The 23,234-nt window shown below is 38.8% G+C and overlaps 1 protein-coding gene across 1 annotated transcript in view; it reads right to left on the bottom strand.

The window, feature by feature from the left end:
- Nucleotides 1–9,516: 9,516 nt before the first annotated feature.
- The window catches only part of SALL1 (spalt like transcription factor 1), a 21,615-nt gene continuing 7,897 nt past the window's right edge, over nucleotides 9,517–23,234 (bottom strand). Inside the window, exons 3-4 of the mRNA XM_040328697.1 lie at nucleotides 20,259–23,234; nucleotides 9,517–11,086 (exon numbers count right to left, since the gene is read on the bottom strand). The exon at nucleotides 20,259–23,234 is cut by the window's right edge and continues 410 nt beyond it. Of these exons, the coding sequence (XP_040184631.1) occupies nucleotides 10,646–11,086; nucleotides 20,259–23,234 (3,417 nt within the window). The 3' untranslated portion in view covers nucleotides 9,517–10,645. The remainder of the gene's footprint in view (nucleotides 11,087–20,258) is intronic.

Below are 23,234 nucleotides of genomic sequence, written 5' to 3'. Positions count from 1 at the left end.
AATAATTTTTTAAACGCCTTTTTTTGGGGAAAAAAACGGTTTCATGGATTAAAAAATAACAAAACCGTAAAGTTAGCCCAATTTTTTTGTATAATGTGAAAGATGATGTTACGCCGAGTAAATAGATACCTAACATGCCACGCTTTAAAATTGTGCGCACTCATGGAAAAAAATTGTAAATATACTCACCTATGCCAATATGGCCAATAATGATTATATATATATATATATATATATATATATATATATATATATATATATATATATATATATATATATATATATATATATATACTGTATATATATATTTTTGTTGAATGTATATGTGTTGTTTTTGCTTTTTGTTATATTTAACAAATTTCACTTATGCATATGTATTTTCCTCTAGAGTTCATGTTCTTGTTCTCCCCCAGAAGAATACGTCTACTGGTAAAGTTCGAAACGCATCAGGGTTTTATGGGATTTTTATTGCAATCACTGCCTGATCTGATTCACTAAACTGATTTTGAGTCCAGCTGCTATTTATTGTATGTCTCAGAGCAGATGGAGAGTGAAACTGCATGAAGGGGGGGCCCAAGGAAATGTTTGTCCAGGGTCCTATCAATATTAAATAGTGGGTATAGAAAAGAATCACCCCTTTAACCCTTTCCTAGCCAGGTCCCTACATCGTATGGACCTAACAGTGTGGGTTTTTACACTGGCTGCAGCCACTGGGATTGTGTGTAAAATGGACAGGCAGACTCCTGCCTGTCAGGTGAAAGCATTTGGGTGGCTGCGCTGCTGCTCGATTGCTTCCACACACCCCTGATACTAGCGCCTGTTATGTTTTTCTGAGCTCTGCTTGCCCCTCTGTGGGCCCTGTACCATCATGGTGGGTGCCGGTGACAGGAGGGAAGGGAGAAGAGCAGACACACATGCGCTCTCTTTGCCTTCTTGCTGTGACCCAGATAACGACGTCTATGATGTCACTTCCAGGACAGCCTCTCAGTGTCCTCGGCTAGCATAGCCAGGAAACAATGTTTTGCAATGCGATCTGCATTACAAAACATTCAGTGGAGCCAGGGCTGGTGCAAGGATTTTTGACACCCTAGGCGAAACCTCATTTTGCCGCCCCCCGGCGCCACTCCTGACCCCACCGCCTTTTCCCTGCCCATGTTAACCCCACCTTTTTAACGAAGCGCCCATTAAATGCAGCCTCACCAGCGCCCATCAAATGCAGCCTCACCAGCACCCATCAAATGCAGCCTACCAGTGCCCGTCAATGCAGCCTACTAGTGCCCATCCATGAATGTTTGCTTGCTTACATTCATTTGGGAGTCGGGATACAGACACAGTCCTCCGCCGCCGCTGAAACTATGTGTGAATGGAGCGGCGGCTGCCTGCTGATGCTGAGACTTAGTTGCTTGCTGCAGGCAGAAGAGAGTAGGAACACCAGTGGCCAGGTGCCCTAGGCAGCAGGGCACCATAGGCGGCTGCCTAGTGGTAGCATCGGCCCTAAGTGGAGCCCAGAGGAGACATGCGGGGTCGAAAACGCTGATTGCGATACACGTTACATATTGCCAAGCAGGCTGGAGTGAGATCAATAATTCTACCAGCAGATCTCCTCCATAACACTAAACCGATGACCTATAGGGGGCTTTTGAAGCGTCACCTATCGAAAATATAGGGGGCTGAAGTTTGTTGCCGTTTCACGCACACAAATTTAAGGTTTGGGTATCTATATACTAGTGCAACCTTGTCTTTCTAATATTTTACCAAAAATGTGGATTGTTTATTTCTTATGTTTGCCCTGAAAATCACTTTAGTGTGTTTTTTTCTGAAATTTTGTGTTTCCTATTCCTTTCACGTAATATCGTGTGACATAAAAAATTGGAACTCCCACTATTTTATTCTCTAGGGTGTCGGCATTCAGAAAATATATAATGTTTGGGAGTTTGGTGTAATTTTTAGCCCTAAAATCATTTTTTAAACGTGTGCAAAAATGGCTCTGGCACTGGATCTGATTGACAGCAATGGGAGCCAATGGCTCCTGCTGCTATCAGTCTGTCCAATGAGGGGCAGCAAAAAAGGCTATTTAGCTTAATGCATACAAGGCATTATGGTGAAAAACCTTGAGGCTTTACAACCACTTTAACCACTTCAGCCCCGGAAGAATTGGCTGCTCAATGACCACAGCATTTTTTGCGATACGGCACTGCGTCGCTTTAACTGACAATTGCGCGGTCGTGCGATGTAGCATCCAAACAAAATTGACGTCCTTTTTTTTCACAAATAGAGCTTTTGTTTGGTGGTATTTGATCACCCCTACGGGTTTTATTTTTTGCGCTATAACCAAAAAAAAAGAAGAGCGACAATTAAAAAAAAACAAAAAAAAACACAATATTTTATACCTTGTGCTGTAATAAATAGCCTCATTTTTTTAAAGCACATTTTTTTCCTTAGTTTAGGCCTTCTACATATTTTTGGTAATTTTTTTTTACTAGTAATGGTGAGGACCTGTGATTTTTATCTTTACTACATCATTATGGCGGACATATGGGACACCTTTGACCCATTTTTGGGACCATTGCCATTTATACAGCAATTAGTGCTATAAAAATGTACTTATTACTGTGTAAATGTCACTGGCAGGGAAGGGGTTAACTGGGTTCCCTAATGTGTGTTCTAACTGTGGGGAAATGGAACTCACTATAGGAGATGACAGATTGTGGTTCCCAGCTTGTAGGAACTCATGATCTGCAACTACTCCAGAACAGAACAGGGATTTGTGTGTTTACACACACACGTCCCTCTTCTGCCTCTCGTGTCTGCGATCGCTCATGTCCGGCAGAGCCCTCGCAACCGCTGGTCATGAGCATCGGCACCCCGATGTGCAGTGGGCGCACACCCACTATACCCGCTTAAAGGGACAACGTACAGCTACGACGGTCCATGGGAACGAGTCGACCTGCGGCAGTAAAATGACGGCGGCTGGTCGGCAAACGGTTAAAGAAAGATGTGTAAATGATAAGTTCACCTTTGATAACGTATTGTATGTTCCTCTCATTTTTAGGAACACATATTTAGATTGTAAGCTCTAACATATATTTATATATTTTTTTATTAATAAAATAATAATAATATGGGGCCATGCTGTCCCCTGATTTTTTGATCATGTTGGTGTGTGCGTTCCCCAGCTTTGGCATATAAGGGTAACAAGGGAAACTTTTCCAGTCTTATGACACTTCTTCCTCTGCGTTGTCTGAGTGAGCGGTCTACTGTGACACCTGCTGTAGAAGTAGCCGGTGGAACCGTGTGATCCACATCACATCATAATCCATATGCCCCAGAGTTATCACTGTCAGTGTGCCCATTGCAGCTTTAAGAACCACCAAATTCGACTTTGTTTTACCTTCCTCATCGATTTTAATAGTTAGTGAAATGTCCGATATGCAAAAACAATTTCACACATCCCTATCTGCTATGGGTAACCCCACTTACACAGCACAAATAGTGACTTTTCTAGGCCAGCACTGGTAGCCTATATTTTCTCTCATACCAGGTGCATTTTTAAGATCACCAGTCAGGTGGCTCAAACTCCACTGGCGGCGCCATTATGGCACATGTTTTAAATGTGCTGAAACGCTATACCTTTGGATCTTGGTAGAGCTCTTTGGAATAATCCCTGCTTGCACAGGTGATTTACCACACATGGACAAAGACATGGAATTTAACAAATAATAATGCTTGGGTATGTAATGAAAAACCCCATGCATACGGTCAGGTAAACCCATACATGTGCCACCCACTCAGTTGCTGAAGCCCTGCAACACATCTACACGTGCACAGGGAGAAGGGAAAAAAAAAAACGTATTTTGATCCAATTGAGAAACCACTAAAGTGCCCTTCTTTACACCTGATATGACATATATATTCAAATCCAAGTATAAGAGGGTAACTTGACATCTTTAGAATGATAGTCTGATTTAACTTTAGAACCTACTTCAATAAGCTTTTAAAGTGGTTGAAATGGTTTTAAATCGTTATGCATTAAGGTGAAAAACCTGTACTTCAGCTCCTCCTCAGATCCCCCCCCCTTTTTTTTTTAAACAAGAAATTGGTCGCATACCGGAACTCCAAATTATCTTGATGTCATCTTTATTGTCAAAAGGGTCAGACAGATACAGACAATGGTAGACGCGTCTCACAAGCGAAAGCTTGCTTGTTCACAACCAACAAGCTATCGCTTGTGAAACGTGTCTACCATTGCCTGTATCTGTCTGACCCTTTTGACAATAAAGATGACATCAACATAATTTGGCGTTTTAGTGTGCGACCAATTTCTTGTTTTATTCGTCTTCCACGGTGGTGAGCCGATGTCTGCACCTGTGATCTACCTTTCACCTGATTCAGCCTGGAGCGGTGTGCTTCTCCTTGTTCCCCCCCTTTTTCTTGCCTGATCCGATACAGTGATGTGCATGAGCACAGCATCTCCAGCCGCTGTCACTCTCCTCACTAGACCGATTGATAACAGCAGGAGCCATTGTCAAGCAAAAGCCATGACACGGGAGCGGGGCCGACTCCCACTGTCTGAGTCAATGGACACAGCAGCGGGACTTAGGAGCAAGCCTGCACAGATGAACCCATGGAAAACGGCTTTCCATGGAAGCACTTGATAAAGGGGAGGGGTCTGGAGAACAGGTGGGGAGACCTTAGAAAAAGAGGATCAGGGCTTCTCTATACAAAACCATTGTACAGAGCACGTAAGTATAGCCATGTTTTTGTTTGTTTTTTAAACAATCAAACGTTTACAATTACTTATATGTCAAAGTATATTATAGTAACAAAATACTTCCTAAATATTAATGATATAATTATTTGCTAATGTAGTTGTCCTATCACAGCATCAGCCCTGAAAATTGCAATACCCAGTGGCACTCCATTTGTATTAGACAGAACTGAATGTCTCAAAAGCTTTAACGGGCAGTTGGCATCAGTTTTTACCCAAGCGTTAAGCTTGTGCTTTGAGTAGTGTTGAGACATTATGCTCTTCATGAAAATATATTAACTCATGTTAGCTACAGCAAAAAAAAAAAAAAAAACACTTTGTGAAGAAGTGTGCATGTGCTTTTTATATGTGTGTAATCTAATTAGCTGCTCAAAAAGCATGTGCACAAGAACATTTTTTTAAAATGACAGGTGAGGGTATGCAAGGGTTGTGAAATAATGGTTTAGATAGACCAAATAGTATTCACTGTATCAATGCATACAAAAGTCTAATAACAGAGGTTGATTTACTTAAATTGGAGCACAAAATCTGGTACAGCTGTGCATAGTAGTCATAGTAGATTTTGCACTCTCCAGCAATGCTGTATCCTGGCCTAGGCCAACAAGGCCCAGGCCAGCACTTTGCAGGGGGGCAGCACGGAAAGTGTCCCTGCCGGTTTGCGCTACACTTAGTTTAGCGCCCCCATAAATCGGCCGCAGTGCTTCCAGTATGTGGGCGGTTGGCATTCTGAAACTGGGGGGGGGGTTCTTTGCTTCCCTGTTCCATTGCAGAGATTTCCCTTCACTTCCGGTCTTATAGCCAAACAGGAAGTGAGAGGAAACCTATGCAAATTAAGGGAATCCATTGCTCCCCCCCCCCCCCAGGCCATCAGAACTAGTGTCCCCACTTGAAAATTTTAGGGTAGGTCTTAAACCGCAAGGGGTGTGGCCTTGACAGGAAAGGGTGGGTCATATTTAAATTAGGGGGTGCATGAGTTTAGTCAGGCCTAGGGCAGCACAAAACCTAAATACATCCCTGCTCTCCAGGTTTAGTCAATTAATCCCAGTGTCTAAATCTAGCCTGACCAAGCACCCCTTCTCCAGTTCCCTACCATACTAGAACCAACTAGTAATGATAGCAATATGGCTGTAGGTAATGTCTCTTCACAAGGTAAATAAGCAGTTTAATAGCTGGAGAAAAAAAAAGTGTACCCACCCCTCTCCAAATTTAATTAAAATACAATAATCTGTTGGCTTTTTTCCTTGTAAGCAACCTTGAAGTGCAAAATACTTTCCTAATCAGGGCTGTCAACACGACTGATGCCTTTGCCTGCAGGTCAGGCCCAGTTTCAAGTTTAGGAAACTTGGGAAGGCAGATCATTTTGGGTCAGATCTGAGTACTTGGCCCTGCCCTCCCCATAGAGATAGAATATTAGCCAGTTGGCCTATTAATGTGATATGAGGACTAATAGTGAGGCTTAAGTCTCATACACAATCGGATTTCCATCTGACAAATCCATGGAATTTTGTGTGAAGGCCATTGGCCGTGTTCTGCATACAGATGGGAAAACTGTCAGCCAACAAACCCTAATGTAGTGACATACGTGTTTTTTCGGTTCTTTGGCACCACCCTTTGGGCAACTTCTGCCAATGTTGTCTTATAGATAGCATTGGTTCAGAGCATGCATGTTTGTACTTTGGATTTTTTTTTCCCAACAGATTTGTGCACACATGATCGGAAAACCTGACTGCACACTTTTGTCGGAAAATTTGAAAGCATGCTATCCAACATTTGTTGGTGGGAAATCCAACAATTGTCTGATGGAGCATTCCGACAAAACCCTGGCATCACATTTGTTATCAGAAAATCCGATTGTGTGTACAGACCTTTAGAAAGCAGGAGAAATGGTGCTAGGTGCTCAAACCCCACGATACACATATCATATTTAGGGTGTAGAAACAAGGTCATAGTCTACCACCCACAAGAACACACGGTTCTCCCTGTACACACTTATTTTGTTTTAAAGTTGGGGTTGCTAGGTGTAGCCCTCTGCACCGCTGTATCCATTCACATGGATCTATGAAAGAAAAGACTACAAATCCCATGTATCACCGTGGCAGGAGGATACCAAGATCTCAGTGGAGCACAGGTGCAGGGGCATCACCAGGCCAGAAAATACTAGCACCAGCAAATAAGATCAAAAGCTACAAAGAAATATTTGATTTTTGCCAAAAGTGCATCAAGCATGTCCTTTCATTGTAGGATATTTACGAAAGGCAAATCCACTTTGCAATATAAGTGCAAAGTGCAGTTGAAATTACACTTGGAAGTGAAGTCTCTGTGAATCTGAGGGGGAAGATCTGAAATAAAGGGAAACTGCTGATTTTGTTATTCAATCATGTGCAAGCTAAAATACATTTTTTTATTTTCCTTGCATGTCCCCCTTTAGATCTACAGCTACTGCACTGCCAAGTGCATGTTCGATGCAATTTCCTTTAGTAAATAACCCTTATTGTCTCACCAAGTCAAAGAACCGTCAAGTAAAAGCTTAGATCTAATAGCTAATTAAAAAAAAAAAAAATTCAAATTTGTAGCATAACAAAAGTTGCAAGTATGCATTTTTAAACTTGAAAAATGTTAAATGCATTAGTCATTCATTTTAGATTAACTTGCAATAGAAAATCTGTAAGTTAAAGACAGGTGAATAGCTTTGCAAATGTTATATATATTTGGCATGTCCATACTGAGAGCATTAACTACAGACAGCTGGTACCAAGCAGTAAGAAAGTTTTCAGATTAAAAAAAGTATTATAAAGACAGCTTTAAAACAAGTGCCATTTTGAAAGGAAAGGTTTTTCAGCATACCCAAAATTTCTGTCTGCCTCCCCCCAGAATTTAATCTTCCCCATAATGTGAAGGAAGCAGTGATCATTTCCGAAACATTTCTCAGGAAATAATGAACACGCACCAATAAAGCAAATAAATCAGCTACATTTATCTTTATACCCACTAATAATTTCCAGTATAAAAATGTTAACAAGTAGTGAGTAAAGGGGTGGACAGTGCGATATCCATCCAAAAATGCCTGGACTCACATCTTCTGGGGGAAAAAAAAAAAAAGGAAGGGGACAGCTTCATGCTCTAGAGTCAATGCATATGTTTTGATACAAAGAAAGCTAACATCTAATGTTATGTTACACTTATTAAACCCTGTATTTTCCCCCCCATCATTAAAGCGGGGGTTCACCCAAAAAAAATTTTTTTTAACATTACACATTGTTTTTTTTATTTTATCCCCGTACATACCGTATTTTCACCACCGCTTCCGGGTATGTCTTCTGCAGGACTGGGCGTTCCTAATTGATTGATAGGCTTCCGACCGTCGCATACAGCGTGTCACGAGTTGCCGAAAGAAGCCAGACTGCGAGTCGGCTCTATACGGCGCCTGCGCACCGACGTTCGGCTTCTTTCGGCAACTCGTCACGTGCTGTATGCGACGGTCGGAAGCCTGTCAATCAATTAGGAACGCCCAGTCCCGCAGAAGACATACCCGGAAGCGGCGGTGAAAATACGGTATGTACGGGGATATAATAAAAAAAAAAAACAGCTGATTGTCATTCTGACAACTCGGATGAATGTAATGTTAAAAACAAAAAATTTGGGGTGAACCCCCGCTTTAACTAGCACACAATTTCAAATAAGTCAATGGTTTACCTTTGTGTGAAAATAATAAAAAAACTCCCTCTGTATCTAAAACAGATAAATATGTATTCATGCAGGTGGGTTAAAAATAAATCCAGTTGATACTCGGAATACATTCCACCTGTTAGTCCTTCAGGGACATGGAAGCTGCACACAATCTGAGCGTTTTTCAATAGCCTGTCTAAGCTTTAGTGTCATTTATAATTCTAAACAGCTGACCACACACAAAGACCACAGGGGGCTTAGAAGATTTGTCTATACATGCAAATGCATCACAAAAAAAAAAAAAAAAAAAAAAAGCAAAATTACAGCACGAGTTGACCCAGCCCTATGGACTGGAATCACTGCGAAACTCAATTTCTCGTTATTAGAAATCTGTGTTGTGGTAGTGTGACAAATGACGCAACTTGCTACAGTTTCATGTATGTGTTTGTAAGGTGTAAGTAAATTTGTGCAAGTGTTGTCTGACAGATGCAGCAAACCTACTTTCATGCATGGCCTGACGTACTTCATAAATAGCGTTTTTGTTCTACTTTCCTTTTTAATAATAGTGAGGCTTTTTTGTTTTTTGTTGCAGCAGGCAACACAAAAAAAAAAAATTACAAATAAGAACTACATTATTTTGACACACATTAAAGTAGTACCAACAATACAATTGGTGCAAATTTTCAGACTACATTCTTACTGCAAAAAAAATTAAAAAGGAGGATAAAAATAATGTGTTGCAAATGCCTTTTTGAATTACTTTTGCCACACTTTTTTGGGGATCATATCAGAATCTTAAAATTGCTGGTGTCACTTAATATTAAATTTAATATAACTGTACAGGAAGTTAAATAGGTAAATCACAATTTAGAAATATGGAGTAAATTTAAATGTATGGTTAGAAAGTTATATAAGTTTCTCTATACACATGGAAAAGGCATTTTAAAAAAAAAAAAAAAAGTTATGACAGGATTGTTCTCCTTATGGAGCACTGAGGAAATGTTTTAAATTATATATATCCTCCCCTTTTTTCACAATCAGGCTGAAACCACCACACAATGCCAAGCCTTAAAAAACAAACGTTGGAAAATTTGTGCTGTATTTGAGCAACAATTAAAATTACAGTTTTTTCTTATTTATCAGTAAATCAAATAGAGTCAGACATTTAACTTTCCAAAATAAATGTCCATTTTCCCTTTAAAAAAAACAAGAAAAAAAAAAAAAGACAAAAAAAATGTTTAACCACACCTCATTTTGTTCTGCCTATAGAGAATGAAAAGTACCATTTTGTTTCAATGTTGTCACTGCCAAAGAACTTCAATGCATTCAATTTTTTGCAGGCCCAGGAGGCTTTAAGATCATAAAGCTTATTTACAATCAATGAAAATGAATATTTTCTCATTTATATATTTATATATGTACATATACACAAGCATCTACATGTTTTTCTTCATTTTGAAATGGAAGGTTGTTTAAGATGCTATATTTAGCAGCAATTGTGAAATTCCAGCACATCTCCTATGATGAACATAACTACAAATGGGGATGGGGGAGGAGGAAGGTGTCCGTTGCAAAGAATAAAATCGCATCCCGTTTCATACAGCCTGCATTCTTTCCACTGTACACAAGTCTATAGACATTAGAAACAATAAAATGCACAGAACATCTATTGGTGAACATGTAAAGGGTTTAAATTTAAAATTTTAAGTCCTCTTCAAATAAAAAAGTGAAACAAAAACCCAACAGCTGTTCAAGATTACACTGTACAATCCAAAAAAACAGTCCTTTTTATAGTCCACACCCCTCCAATCCAAAAAAATGCAGGTGAGAAACGTCTCAAAATGTAAATTCACTTATGGTCATAAAGTCAATTTTCCCACATTACTTTATGCATTAACATCAGGGACCATGTTAAAAATGAATATATAAAATAAGTTAATGCCAAATGATCAACTGTCAAGACTTGCAAGTTGCCATAAATGTTACAGCCTGTTTACAACTCCAGTCTATTAGTATTTAGTTTCAAATACAAAGACCAAAGTTAATGCTTGCATTTGTATGCAGAGCAAACATTAGTATTACTAATAAATACACTCACTTGAAACTCTACAATGTGAACATGATAAAAAAAAGTCTCAATGATGCAGCAAAAAAAAAAAAAGTTAAAGAAGCAACCCCTGGCTGCGCATACTGTCCTCAAGAAGAGACGTGCTAATTTGTGGCAATCTCTTTGCTGTCCTCCACGAAACGCATAAATCTAAAAGAAGTCCCATTTTCACTGCTTGCTAGTTTCTCCAGACCAGCTAGAGGTGCATTTGGTTCGGAGTTTTGCAGTTTTTCTAAGTTTCCAGTCATGCCACTAACAGGTGAGCTCCCACCATTTCCCAAACTTCCAGTCATTGGAGTAATTCCACCATTCTGTATAACCGAGATTTCATTGGTCTTCATGGCCAATCCATTTGACAGTGCTGCAGCATACTGGTTCCAGAAAGCTGATGGATCCCCATTTCCTGTCCTGGCAACCAAGTCTTTTGGGAACATTTCTGGAAATTTAACTGGATTTGCTCCTAAAAATGCCATGGGTCCATCCACAGAAAGTCGTCTTCCTCTCCTTGCAGGTGTACTGTTCCACATGTGAGTGCCCATGTGAACCTGAATTAAAGTAAAAAAAAAAAAAAAAAAAGGTTAGTTTGCTGGGCAGTAACAATTCAGATCATTCAAGTTAGATAAAAACAATTATATTACGTATTTAAAATGTATTTGCATATAAAAATAAAGTATATTTGTCCATCTAAAGTGATAGAGACACACAACCTTTGGTGTCATGCATTAACTGGATCAAAAATGGAAATTTAAGTGCCAATCTGCTTCTTAAGCCCTGTACACACGATCGGAATTTCCCATGGAAAAAGTCCAGACTTTTTCCATTGAAAATTTCCGAACGGGTGTATGCCCCATCGGAAATTCCGATGAATACCATTGAAGTTTAGATAGGAAACATGTTCTTTTATACTCCAATGTGATTTTGGTTGGACAAAGATCCAATGTAATGGGCTTAAGAGGTCCAGATACATCTTTATTTCAACTGTCAGGGGGTTAATCCAAAAAATATCCCAATGTGTTAGAGAGCTCCCTTCATTTGGACAAATGTGGACAATGTTTATAGACCAGATGTGAACTATACCTTTAAACGTTATATGTAGAAAGAAGATGAATGAAAGCAGGGTAAGTGTTAGGTAAAAGATATTACCAACTTTGCCCAATACTTACCCCGCTTTCATTCTCTTCTTCCTACAGATAGTAAAAATGGTAGTTTAATTTTAGTCTATTCACATCATTGTCAATCAAGCCCTCATAAAGGGGGACTTTTGGATCCCCAAAACATGTTGGGATACTTTTTGGATTCTCACATTGACTTATTTTAATAAAGTTGTATCTGAACCTCTTCGCAGTAGTATGGCAGTTCAATGTCTATTTATGCTACAAGCAGCCAAGGAGACCATGGAAATCCTCTGGGGTGTAGAAGCCACCTGCTCTGGAACCAAATCATGTACATCAACATCAATACTTTAAAGATAGCAATACCAATGAGATAACTGAGTTCAGCACTATTTTACCACTTTTCTAAAGTAGATTCATTGGAGGCCTGCAAAAATATGGAACTCATGCTCTCAGCTACTCATCTAGCTTTGCTTTTAATAAAAAAATATTACACACGAAAAATCTAATGAAATCCATCAAGTGCAACGCATTGGAGTGGGGAAAAAAAAAATACCCCACACATACCATGGCAATACACATCAATGCATGTTAGTGTGCATTTATTTGAGTATGGATGAGCACTAATGGTTTTAGTATTTATTTGTTCATGTTTACAAGCTGATCATTCATCCATTTTAATCTGGTTTACAAGTAAACATTTTATACCGGGTGCTTCTACTGCCATTTTGTTTACAGATGCTGAGTTTTCTATTAAGTATCCACAGTGCCAGCTTATTTGGACAATCTCTCTAGAATCCATTTAGAGCTGTATAAACTAGATACATCAAGATTTTTCAGCTGTGGAGTTTTATGAACAGAAGAGGATATCAAAGTGCAAGGCACTCACAGCTAAAAAGACTGCTTCAACTGCATCCCTCAGTGGCCTCAAACAGTAAATATTTAAATCCAATACTTTACATCTATGTAGCTTTAAAAAGCTAAAAATCCATACATCCCTACACCCCTTAACCCTGTAAAAGTATTAACATGATACCACTTGTGAAAAGTCATGATAGATGAGCATCTATCATTTTTGTAATTTGCTGTCCTCATTGAGCCTGTGATACAATACACTTTAGAGAAAAAGTGTGTGTGGAGGGAAGGGGCAAACATGTTTTCATGATATGTGGTGCATGTTGAAATCAACATAAACCTTCATATTATATATTCAATAGCTGAAAAGGGATAAATAGTATAAAATCAACATAAACCAAAATATGTTCAATAAACTAATAAGTGTCCAAGTAATCTATACAAATATGGTGTATAGTCCTTTGTTGAAATCCAAAAACCACTGTGCCGTCACCAATCACCTTGGTGCTCACAGAACTCTCACCTCAGCCACATATATAAAGCCTTTAGGATCAGGTTTTAATATGGGACTGGTAATTCTTCCTTGGTATATCCCTCTCCTTAATGTTGGTTCCAAGATCCAGGCCCTGAGTGGGTGAAGCTGGAGTGGACGACGAACCGGAAGGAACGTGAGGCGGAAATGGTGAGGGTTTAAGCTCTAATGCAATTTTAACTATGTTTTGATGTAAGCGTCCAATTGTCTTTTAATAAACGTCTGTGTTTTAAACAACTTCACACTATGGGAGACATACTGCACATTTTATTTCCCTATGTGAATTGAAGCCATTATCGATACTTCAAGAGCCTGAATCTTGGAACCAACATAAAGGAGATGAGAGAGATATCCCAAGGAAGGATTACCAGTCCCATATTAAAACCTGATCCTAAAGGCTTTTTATGAGGTGAGAGTTCTGTGAGCACTGAGGCGATTGGTAAAAAACATTGGTTTTTGGATGTAAAAAAAAAAAAAAAAGAGAAGACTATACACCATATTTGAATAGATCACTTGGACACGTATTCATTTATTGAACATATTAGCCTCTTAATTTTTGATTTATGGTTTATGTTGATTTATACTACATCACTTCAACTATTAAAACATATGTTATAAAGGTTTGTGTTGATTTCACATCGAAGCATTAGAGGAATTGCACAACACCACTTATAATAAATATTACACGTCCAATTGTGAACACATTAGGTATTGCAGCATCTCCATAGGAACACTTTTGCTTTATTCACTTCACCATTTGTCCTCTGCGCTACCAGGTGGTGAAACTTTATACAGTGATATCCTACAAACTGATATGGCAAACAAGTCTACATTTTATGATATGCTTTTCACAAAGCATCAGCCCAGCAACCTGCCACTTCTACACACTATACAATTTTTAGATTTTTTTTTCCCCCAAAACCATATCATATGGAGGTCAAACCAAAACACTTTCAATTTGTGTGCACTCAGTCAGGCCCTTGCACTACATAGTTGAAGGTAAATCTTAAAAAAAAAAAAAAAAAGGCACTGGGTCAATACCAGGGATGGACAACATGCGGTTTCCAGTGTACAAAAAAGCAGCAGGCCAATAGCCTGCATGCCTGAGTTGGGGGGGGGGGGGCACTACACAGCAAATGCCTCTTCAGCACTATATTCTTTATGCCAGTGATGAGGGTTGACAGCACACATGGGTAAAGGGTTAAATGCAGGGATGAAAAAAATAAAATAAAAAGATTTAGCACAACATTTACAGATCCCACAATTGAATCGTGTCCGCAGACTGCATGACCTAAAAGTCATTATTCATCTCACATTTCTGACAGCAATCTCTAGAGAAATTCTCTGTCAACACTGAACAAACGCAAGGGCTTAGCTACTTTTTAAGAACCTGAGTCATCCATGCTGCAGATGAATAAACATCTTGGTTAAGCACTTAAGGTTTGCAGCAGATAAACTCACCTGTTCAAAAAGTCAATAGAATAACGGTTTCACATAAGAATGAAGCTGCGTGTCGTGTCAGGATAGAGTAGTAGGCCCCCTCCCCTTCCCAATTGCTCCCTTATGTGCCTACTACAAAGCTTATAGTACCAGCATATTCATTGTATGTTGTGATCAGAAACACAGGTTACATGAGGAAACTGGTATGACTCAAGTCCTATAAAGGAGGACATGTTAAATAAATATCACCGCTTTCAAGGTCTCTGGTTTAAAGAACCCCAAGCATACCGGAGTGATACTTTCAAAGGGCAGTGAAGGCTGATGAACGTGTCTGCAGTCCTTCAGTCAATACAAAATGCCTAGGTCATGTCTTACTGTAGTTAAGATGCCAACAAGAATTCTGGTAAGAACATGCACATAAATACTGCACACATGTTGAGCTATGCAGTGCCCATGAATACAGTTACCAGGCCTAAAGAAATTAAATGTGCAGTTTTCTCAAGCTAGTTTTCGTGGTCCCGATTAAAAGTTTATAGCCCAACAAAAAGGGACAGATTAAAAACAATGCACTTCAGAAGGGGTCTACACAAGCACATCATAGTAGAATATCTTCCTTGAATACATCTGCCAGATTGGCCTTCCCACAGTTCTCATTTGCAATAATAAAAATAAAAAAAAAACACCACACAAGATGGATTTTTTTTTATTAAGGCAAAAGCTATATGAAAAGCATTTTAATATTTTTTTGTTCCAACTGCTCTACAGCAGTGAAAAGTAATATATGTTGCCACATATTACTACCCTTTAACTAAATGCAAAGTTTTCTGCTGAAATGGGTAATCCCGATGACTCACGTGGAGTTTTTATTTTATTCTATTTTAAAAAAAGGACACGATAAAAAAAAAAAAAAAAAAAAAAAGCCACCACACTTAGATTTTGAATTAAAATTCCTAAATCAGCCAGTACTCAGATTGTTAACTTGTAATACAACAGTCTCTCCAAGCTTGGCCATTTTGAATAATTATCTGTAGTGCTTAAATATAGAGTATTGCTGAGCAGTCACAATTTACTATACAGCTTTCTACTACCAAAAGACAAAAAAAAAAAAAAAATAGAAGGCAGCAACACTACTGCCCAACAAGCAAAAGCATTTGAAAAAAAAAAAGGTAAAAGCATTTTTTTTTCAGGCTGTGTTGCAACAGTTCTTACGTCACATGCTTGCAATTCAACCTAAGCAAAGTTACACTTTAGTAGATGTTATAAACCAAACTATTTTCAAAGTGTGTTGGAAGCATATAATCTCCTCTATAAAGCCACCCCCCCTTTTACCCCCCCCTAATTTAGAAAACAAAATTCCATCACCTCCCCACTCTTAAAATGACAATATTTGTATTTTTTTATAAAATTTCTACTTATGAAAGCCAAGATAAAGGGGCAAAATTGAGGGGCATTTTACAATTGTCGGCTTTTACACGATAGACATTTTTGGCGCTATGCACATCAAACACTGCATTCCCCATTTTCTGTACAATTAATCAAGTTTTTTTTTTTTTTTTACACACACACACACACACACACACACACACACATATATACATATACATATATATATACATATACATATACATATATATATATATATATATATATATATATATATATATATATATATATATATATATACATATATATATACACATACACACATACACACACACATACATACATATATACACACACACACGTTTTCTTGGATTTTGCTCAACCTACAATTTTTAAAAGCTTGCCAAAAGATATAAAACAAAATTACAAATATCTCACAAAAATGAAATTAGAAAAATTATTTCTCACTACATTCAGAGGTTTCCTGACAGATTTAACAATCAATATGTAGTAGAAAAGGGAATAGTTTGACTATACCTATTGACAACTATTAGAATCATTTACAGATACTGAGAAAAAAAACAGAATAGAAACTCAAGTAAAAAACAAAGAAAAAAATAGCCCTTAACCTCCTGGCATCATTGAAAAAAGAATTCAACAACTATACTTTTGTTTAAAAAAATAAATAAAAAAGGTACCCATAAACATGAGATGACTGTCAGAAGGTCAAACTGAACAATCTCAACGGTTAAAACATGCATGCTTACTGGCTTAGCGTACATATTTATGTACAGAGCATCCCTGAACTGTCATAGGAGAATAGTGAACAGCTGGGGAGAGGGTGGGAATCAGCTCAGCCACTTAATCCCCCCACTGCAAGCACTGGTTGGCCAGGCAATGTCTGCTTGGGTTGCAACAGTGCTCACAGACATACAATCATTTTCCGAGCTGGCTGTAATCTGTCAACTGAGGTGATAATCATCTCACATCAACAGGCACCTTAGGAATAAATGCAAGAAACAGGACTTGGTCATTAGAGATACCAGAATTGCACTTATATTAAAATACTTCTACTACAATCTGAATTGGGATGGCTAAATATTTGCCTTAAATGTAAAGTTATACTTGGGCAAAAAATATTTAGCAAATTAAAATTCTAGATGTTTAGAAGGTAAAATGTGTTCTATTCTTTGAAGAAAGTGACATACAAGTAAATCGCCATTAAAGGCGGAAATTTCAGCTACAGCCCATTCTCAATTTCCCCAGAACCCCTAACGGGCCCCAAACTTATTGAGGTTATACTAGTAAATAATTATAAATTCACCTAGTCACTTCTAGTAAAGTCTATTACCTGTTACGGGTCGGTTTGTGGTTTGTCACCCCAGAGCTGTTCAGTTTTTCAGATGGGAAAACTGGATAGAACATTGTAATTAAACACTAGTTACCATCTGAAGACTGCAACTTTCCACCACAGCTACAAACTGACCATTCTTTCAAAAAGGGAACATTTCCCAACAAGTAAAATACAGAATTATTCTAAAAGTGGACAGATAATTAAAGGTCGGCAAGGTATAAGGAATTCTCCGAAGGCAGGCTTAGCAAGCATTGCTGTACATCAGTAGAAGGAAAAATTAGGTAATATAATTTACTGAAACAGCGTTTGACTGAACAAAACCAGAAAAATTATGCTATAAAAAAAGATTGAAAACACTACAAAAATTACCTTAACTTTTCATATATTTTTACTTAATTTTTTTACTTAAAAATTTCAACATCGGGGGGGGGGGGGGGGAGAAAAAAATGCTCTGGAATAATGAGATATATATATATATATATATATATATATATATATATATATATATATATATATATATATATATATATATATATATACACATATACACACACACACACACACACACACACAAAATGAAAAGGTTAGTGTTGCAAAATAAAAATAAAAAATGTGTGAATTGCAATTGTTAAAAAAGTCAACTGTTAAATGAAGATCAGAGCTTTATAGCAATATTAGGATGGGGGGGTTCCAATTATAATTTTTCAGTATGAATTGCATTTGCATCACCTCTCTATGTGAGGACACTAAAGATGTGTATTCAATATGGCTGCATCCAGAATTAATTTACCATTTCATCTTAACCCTGACACAGCTAAAAAAAAAAAAAAGTAACTTGACTGACAACTTACTGCCCGACAGAGTCCAGTTTTTATAACCAGCTTAAAATATACATTTAGACACATTTTAGAGTGAGCAGAAATAGAACCAATAACAATCTTATTACTAGCATAGTTAATTGAAGCTTAGTAATGCAATTCTTTACAAGCACTGATTGGGTTTACTTTGTTACTCAACGCTAGAGCAACTTTATATAAAATGACATACATTTAGGGAAAAAAAAATTGTATGTATGAAAAACACAAAATTACAAGTACAGTAAAAAGTAGAAATGTTTCATAATTTCCAGAGACTTTTTTTTCAGCCTAGTTGAGCTAAAAACAGATACTGTAAGAGTTTGTATCCAAACATTGGATATACAACACATACACACACAAATTACTGTCCAGGAGAAATTATATATATATATATATATATATATATATATATATATAATGTATTTATTGGTGCAAACAAGAATTATAGTGTATTGGATGGTACCGAAATTCAGCAATAAAAAACACTGCCCCTTGTACATGTAGTGAACCATTTAATAATGGGATCAGTTTCATAGAGGCCAGGAGCAAGAGAGACCAACAAAATTCTCAGCAAAATCAACACTGAAAGTCTTCACTGTTCAGGCATTTAACAAAAATAGGTAAGGGAAATGGTTTTAGTTAGTAGATAAGATGGTATGCTATATAATGCATGTAAGAAAATAAAGATACCCATGTGGTACATGTAATTTTTCAGGAAACACAACGAGAAGCTCATGACATACTAGAGGCATGGTTTAAGCAACCTCTGCACGGACAGCATTCGTTTTTGCTGCAATGTGCACTTCGTTAGCATCTGCTGGCATAACATGGGAAAGGGGGAAAGGGGAGTACAATATGTAGAACTCCATGTTCTGGCCTAACTCAACTCAACTCTATTCTGTGCCGGCAAGTCTATCTTTTTCTGGATGATAGACCTGGACCAACAAAGAAGGAGACCAACCATCCCTGTGGACTGATGGGCAGCCTGTGTAATCACATGTCCTCTTCTGCAATTTGAAGCAATTTCCCATTTTCTGCCCAAGGAGATGCTCTATGGGCATATCTAAAAAGGTCAAATGTATAATTGACTGCATACTCTTTAAAAAAAATGGGCACTACCCTTCTGTACTGCAATACCTACATTTTTTAAATGTGTTGCTCACCCATCTACTGCATGAATACATTTTTCTTTCAGAAAACAAAAGAACAGGTAAGAGAAGATAATGGGGGGGGGTACCCATTAGAATATTTTGCCTTTATTTCCAATTTGGTGACAGCAGCTACCAAAATTCTCTATTGGGGACACAGACAGCAATGAAAACCTGATGGAGGTTTGGCTTAAAGAGGAAGTAAACCCTGATGGGTTTTACTTCCTTTGTTTCCCTGCAAAGGTAAAACATAATGGGCTACTATGCATCGCATAGTAGCACATTATGTGGCACTTACCTGCAGGAGAAGCCTGTGATGTCCCCGTCTTCCTCGCTGGCAGCGAGCGTCCATTCTTTACCCCCTCTTCCTTTCCGGGGCTGTGAACTCCAGCTTTGTGACTGACCAAAGTCGCGTGTTAACACTCCTGCGCGGGAGCCGCCTGTCACGGCATGACCCCAGCTTGAAACGGCACAGCGTGCCCTTTCAAGTCAGCGCATGCGCAGAAGAGGCCTTTGTTCGGGGACTTTGAAATATCTCCTAACCCTCCACGGTTTAGGAGATATTTGCAAGCACCTACAGGTAAGCCTTAATCTAGGCTTATCTGTAGGTGAAAGTTGTCCCTGAGGGTTTACAACCACTTTAAATATAACCAACCTACTCTTGAGCTGCATGCTTAGTTCCAGGCCAGAGACAGCCAGGAACTAACAGCTTCATTAGGCCACAGCAGCATCTATATTTCCCTCAATACAGGTTTATTTTGTGATCACCGGTATTATAGGTTAAATAAATCTCTCCAGCTGCTGATGCTTTTATTGGTTGCATCACTTGCAAAAAGAGGCATACTGCTGAATGGCAAAACAAAGGAAAAAACACTTTTGGAAGCTTGAGACGTACAATTCAGAAAAGGTTGAAGGCAGTGATTAGCATACCAACACTTGTTGGCAAAAAATAAATCAATAAATAAAATCCTCTCATTGCACTTTTTACATCAGTAATAATAATAATAATAATAATAATAATAATAATTAATTTTACCTTAAGATTCCCTTTTGTAGTAAAGGCTCTGCCACATATGGTGCAAGCAAATGGTTTTTCACCAGTATGGGTTCGCTCATGGATTTGTAAAGCACTGGAAGATGAAAAAGACTTGCCACACGCATGGCAGTAGTGCTGTTTGGGAGTCCTTCTGGCCAAGGATGAAAGGAGAGAAGGAGATGTGGCTGAAGATATAGATCCTGAAGATGCAATACTTAAAGGTTGTTCCTTGTTGTCCTGAGGTGAGCCATGTATAAAACCATTAAATTCACTTTTTATGAGGGCTGCTAGAGGATTGGTAGCTGGGTTTATGGTTGAGTTAATGGTGGTGGTCGTCAAATTGGAGTTGGGCTCAAAAAGTTGGGATGGTAGATCTCTCATCTGATGCGTAAGCATATGCTGTTTCAAATTGCCTTTAGTGGAAAAGCCACGGTTGCAGGCTGTGCAAATAAATGGTCTCTCTTTGGTATGGCTTCTGTAATGAATGTCCAAGGCACTCTGACATGCAAATGTTTTGCCACATATATCACAAATTGTGTTTCTAAACTTATTCCGATCTCTGAATGAAAATAGCATACCCAAAGATTCTTCTTTGACCATTTTATCAGTGTTAGTGGAAGTCAAATCAAGGGCACCTCCATTGGCAGGGGTTGGGGACATTCCATTAGGAAAATCAGGTGGTAAATCTTTTTGCTGTTTCTCTTCTGTATTAGGGAATTTCATAAAGTCATTTGTGCGATTAGGCGACAAAGCATTCATGGAGTATGTCGATTCTGAAGCTGCCGGGCTTCCAGCACTATGACTTTCTATATCTCCTCCAAAAGATGAAGAGTCATTAGTCATATGATCACCCTCAACAGAGCCATTTTCTGTTGACTTGAGACTGGCCTGGAGCTGCTCTACTAGTCCAGCACTAATCATCTTCATTTGATTCTCCAATGCAGCAATGCTTGAGACTTCATTGGGCACAGGGGAGGATGAGCGACTATCCTGGAACACATCTGCAGATTTGGGGGTATCCGGGACACTGCTGTCAGGACAATCTTCCATGTTTTCATCTGAAAAGTTGTCTAAATCATCAATAGTTTTCTCATCAAAAGAACCAGTATCAGATTCCATAGAATCAGGATAGTTTTCAGCAACAGGAGTATTAGGAATTTGTCCACCCATATGCATTCTGATATGCTGTTGCAGAACAACAGCATTGGTAAATTTCTTTTGACAAATAGGACATGAATGCTGTACCCTAAGTGGTGGCATGGCACGATGAACACTGTAATGGGTCTTTAGGTTACCTTTTGTGGTAAAAGCACGGCCACATACTCTGCATTTGAAGGGCCTTTCTCCAGTGTGAATGCGGTAATGCATTTTCAGGGCACTCTGACAGCTCAGTACCCGGTGGCAAATGACACACTCATTGGGGTCACTAGACTTTTTGTCAATGTTTTCCACAAGCTGTTGCAATTTGGAAGTCTCCGATGCAGGGGCTGCATCCAAAAGACCTCCAAAGGGAAATTTAGCTTTGAACTGCTCTGACATTAATGGTAGAAGGGGACTAGAAAAATTTGCAGTATTTGTACAACCAGAATCACCTGCAGGAGAACATCCCCCACTATTATAATTTTGAAAGTTATTTGACTGCTGTAAAATTTCTTCACCTTTCTCTTCTGAGCTAGGCAAGTCACTGGGTTCAGCACCTTCTGGAAGACTGCTATTTTTTTTAATTAGTGGTTCCGCATTTGTCAAATCACTTTTTACAGAATCTGATGGGCTAGCTAGTGGATGACTAATAGCAATAGGCTGGGGGTCCTCAGTCTTAATAAACGGTGTTAAGTTAGGAATGGTTGGTGGGAGGGGCATCCCAACAGAAGTAGTCAGTGTAGGCAACACTGGTTTAGTGTCCAGCCAGTTGGTTACAGGTTTTTCGGGTGGTATTGACATCCCATAAGGGATTCCTGTACTTGTAGGAATGTTGTCTAAATGCTCTGGCACGGGATATGGATTCATCTGAATGTGAGGATATTTCTCTTTGTGGCGTTGAAAGTGAACTTTTAGATTCCCTTTAGTGGAAAACCGGTTTCCACAAATGTTACATTTAAATGGCCTCTCACCAGTATGAGACCGTAGGTGGATCTGCAAGGCACTGTCACTGCCAAAGACCTTTGCACAGAACCTACACTTGTGTTTGAAGAATGCCTCATCGGATGCGCTCTTTGTTTCAAAAGCAGTTACACTGGCTGGCTTGTTTTTCCTCAGAGAATTTAAATCCTCTACTGTTGTTGCAACATTGGGTAATGCACTAGGAAAAAGTGTGTTACTTGGGACAGGTTGAGGTAGTAGTGGGTTAGCTGTGGGGCTCAACAAACTGCTTATTGCAAAAGCTGGTGAAGATGTTACAGGTGCTGGTGGATTAGTGACCTGTGAGCCACCAGTGGTTGAAGGTACTCGGTCTGAAGATGGTGGGATTATTGTCGTTGTCAATGTATTCATATTTGGAGAGGAACTACTGCTGGATGGAATAGTGTTGTTAGGACTGCTCTGAGGTAGCTGTACTGGGGCTAGTTGCTTTATACCACTAATACTAGCAGATTGACTAGCAAGATTTTGTGCTAAGCCAGCTGCTGCAGCGAGCTGTTGAGACAAGTGGGAGCTCAATGTAGTCAGTGGAGTAGACGATAATCTCAGTGTCCCTTGAGACCCACTAGAAGATGTAGGTACCTCTGCACTTTGTGAAGCCAGCAGTAATATTTGGTGCCGGATTTGTTCAATCAGGTGCAGCTGATGTATTTGTTGCTGTTGTAATGCCAGGAGCTGTTCCATTAGGGCAGGCACAGCCAATTTATTGTTGGTGACCCCTTTAGATTTTGTCTCTTGTGAAAACTGTGCTACTGCCACCCTAGTACTCTGAAGGTTTTCAATGATAACATTGCTGTTAATAACAGAGAAGTTGCCCAAAGTTGTCAGATCCCTTACTTG

This window comes from Rana temporaria, chromosome 11, assembly GCF_905171775.1.
Source record: "Rana temporaria chromosome 11, aRanTem1.1, whole genome shotgun sequence".
Classification (NCBI taxonomy): domain Eukaryota; kingdom Metazoa; phylum Chordata; class Amphibia; order Anura; family Ranidae; genus Rana; species Rana temporaria.
The sequence above is the reverse complement of the archived record's forward strand: the minus strand, read 5'-3'. Positions and strand labels throughout refer to the sequence as shown.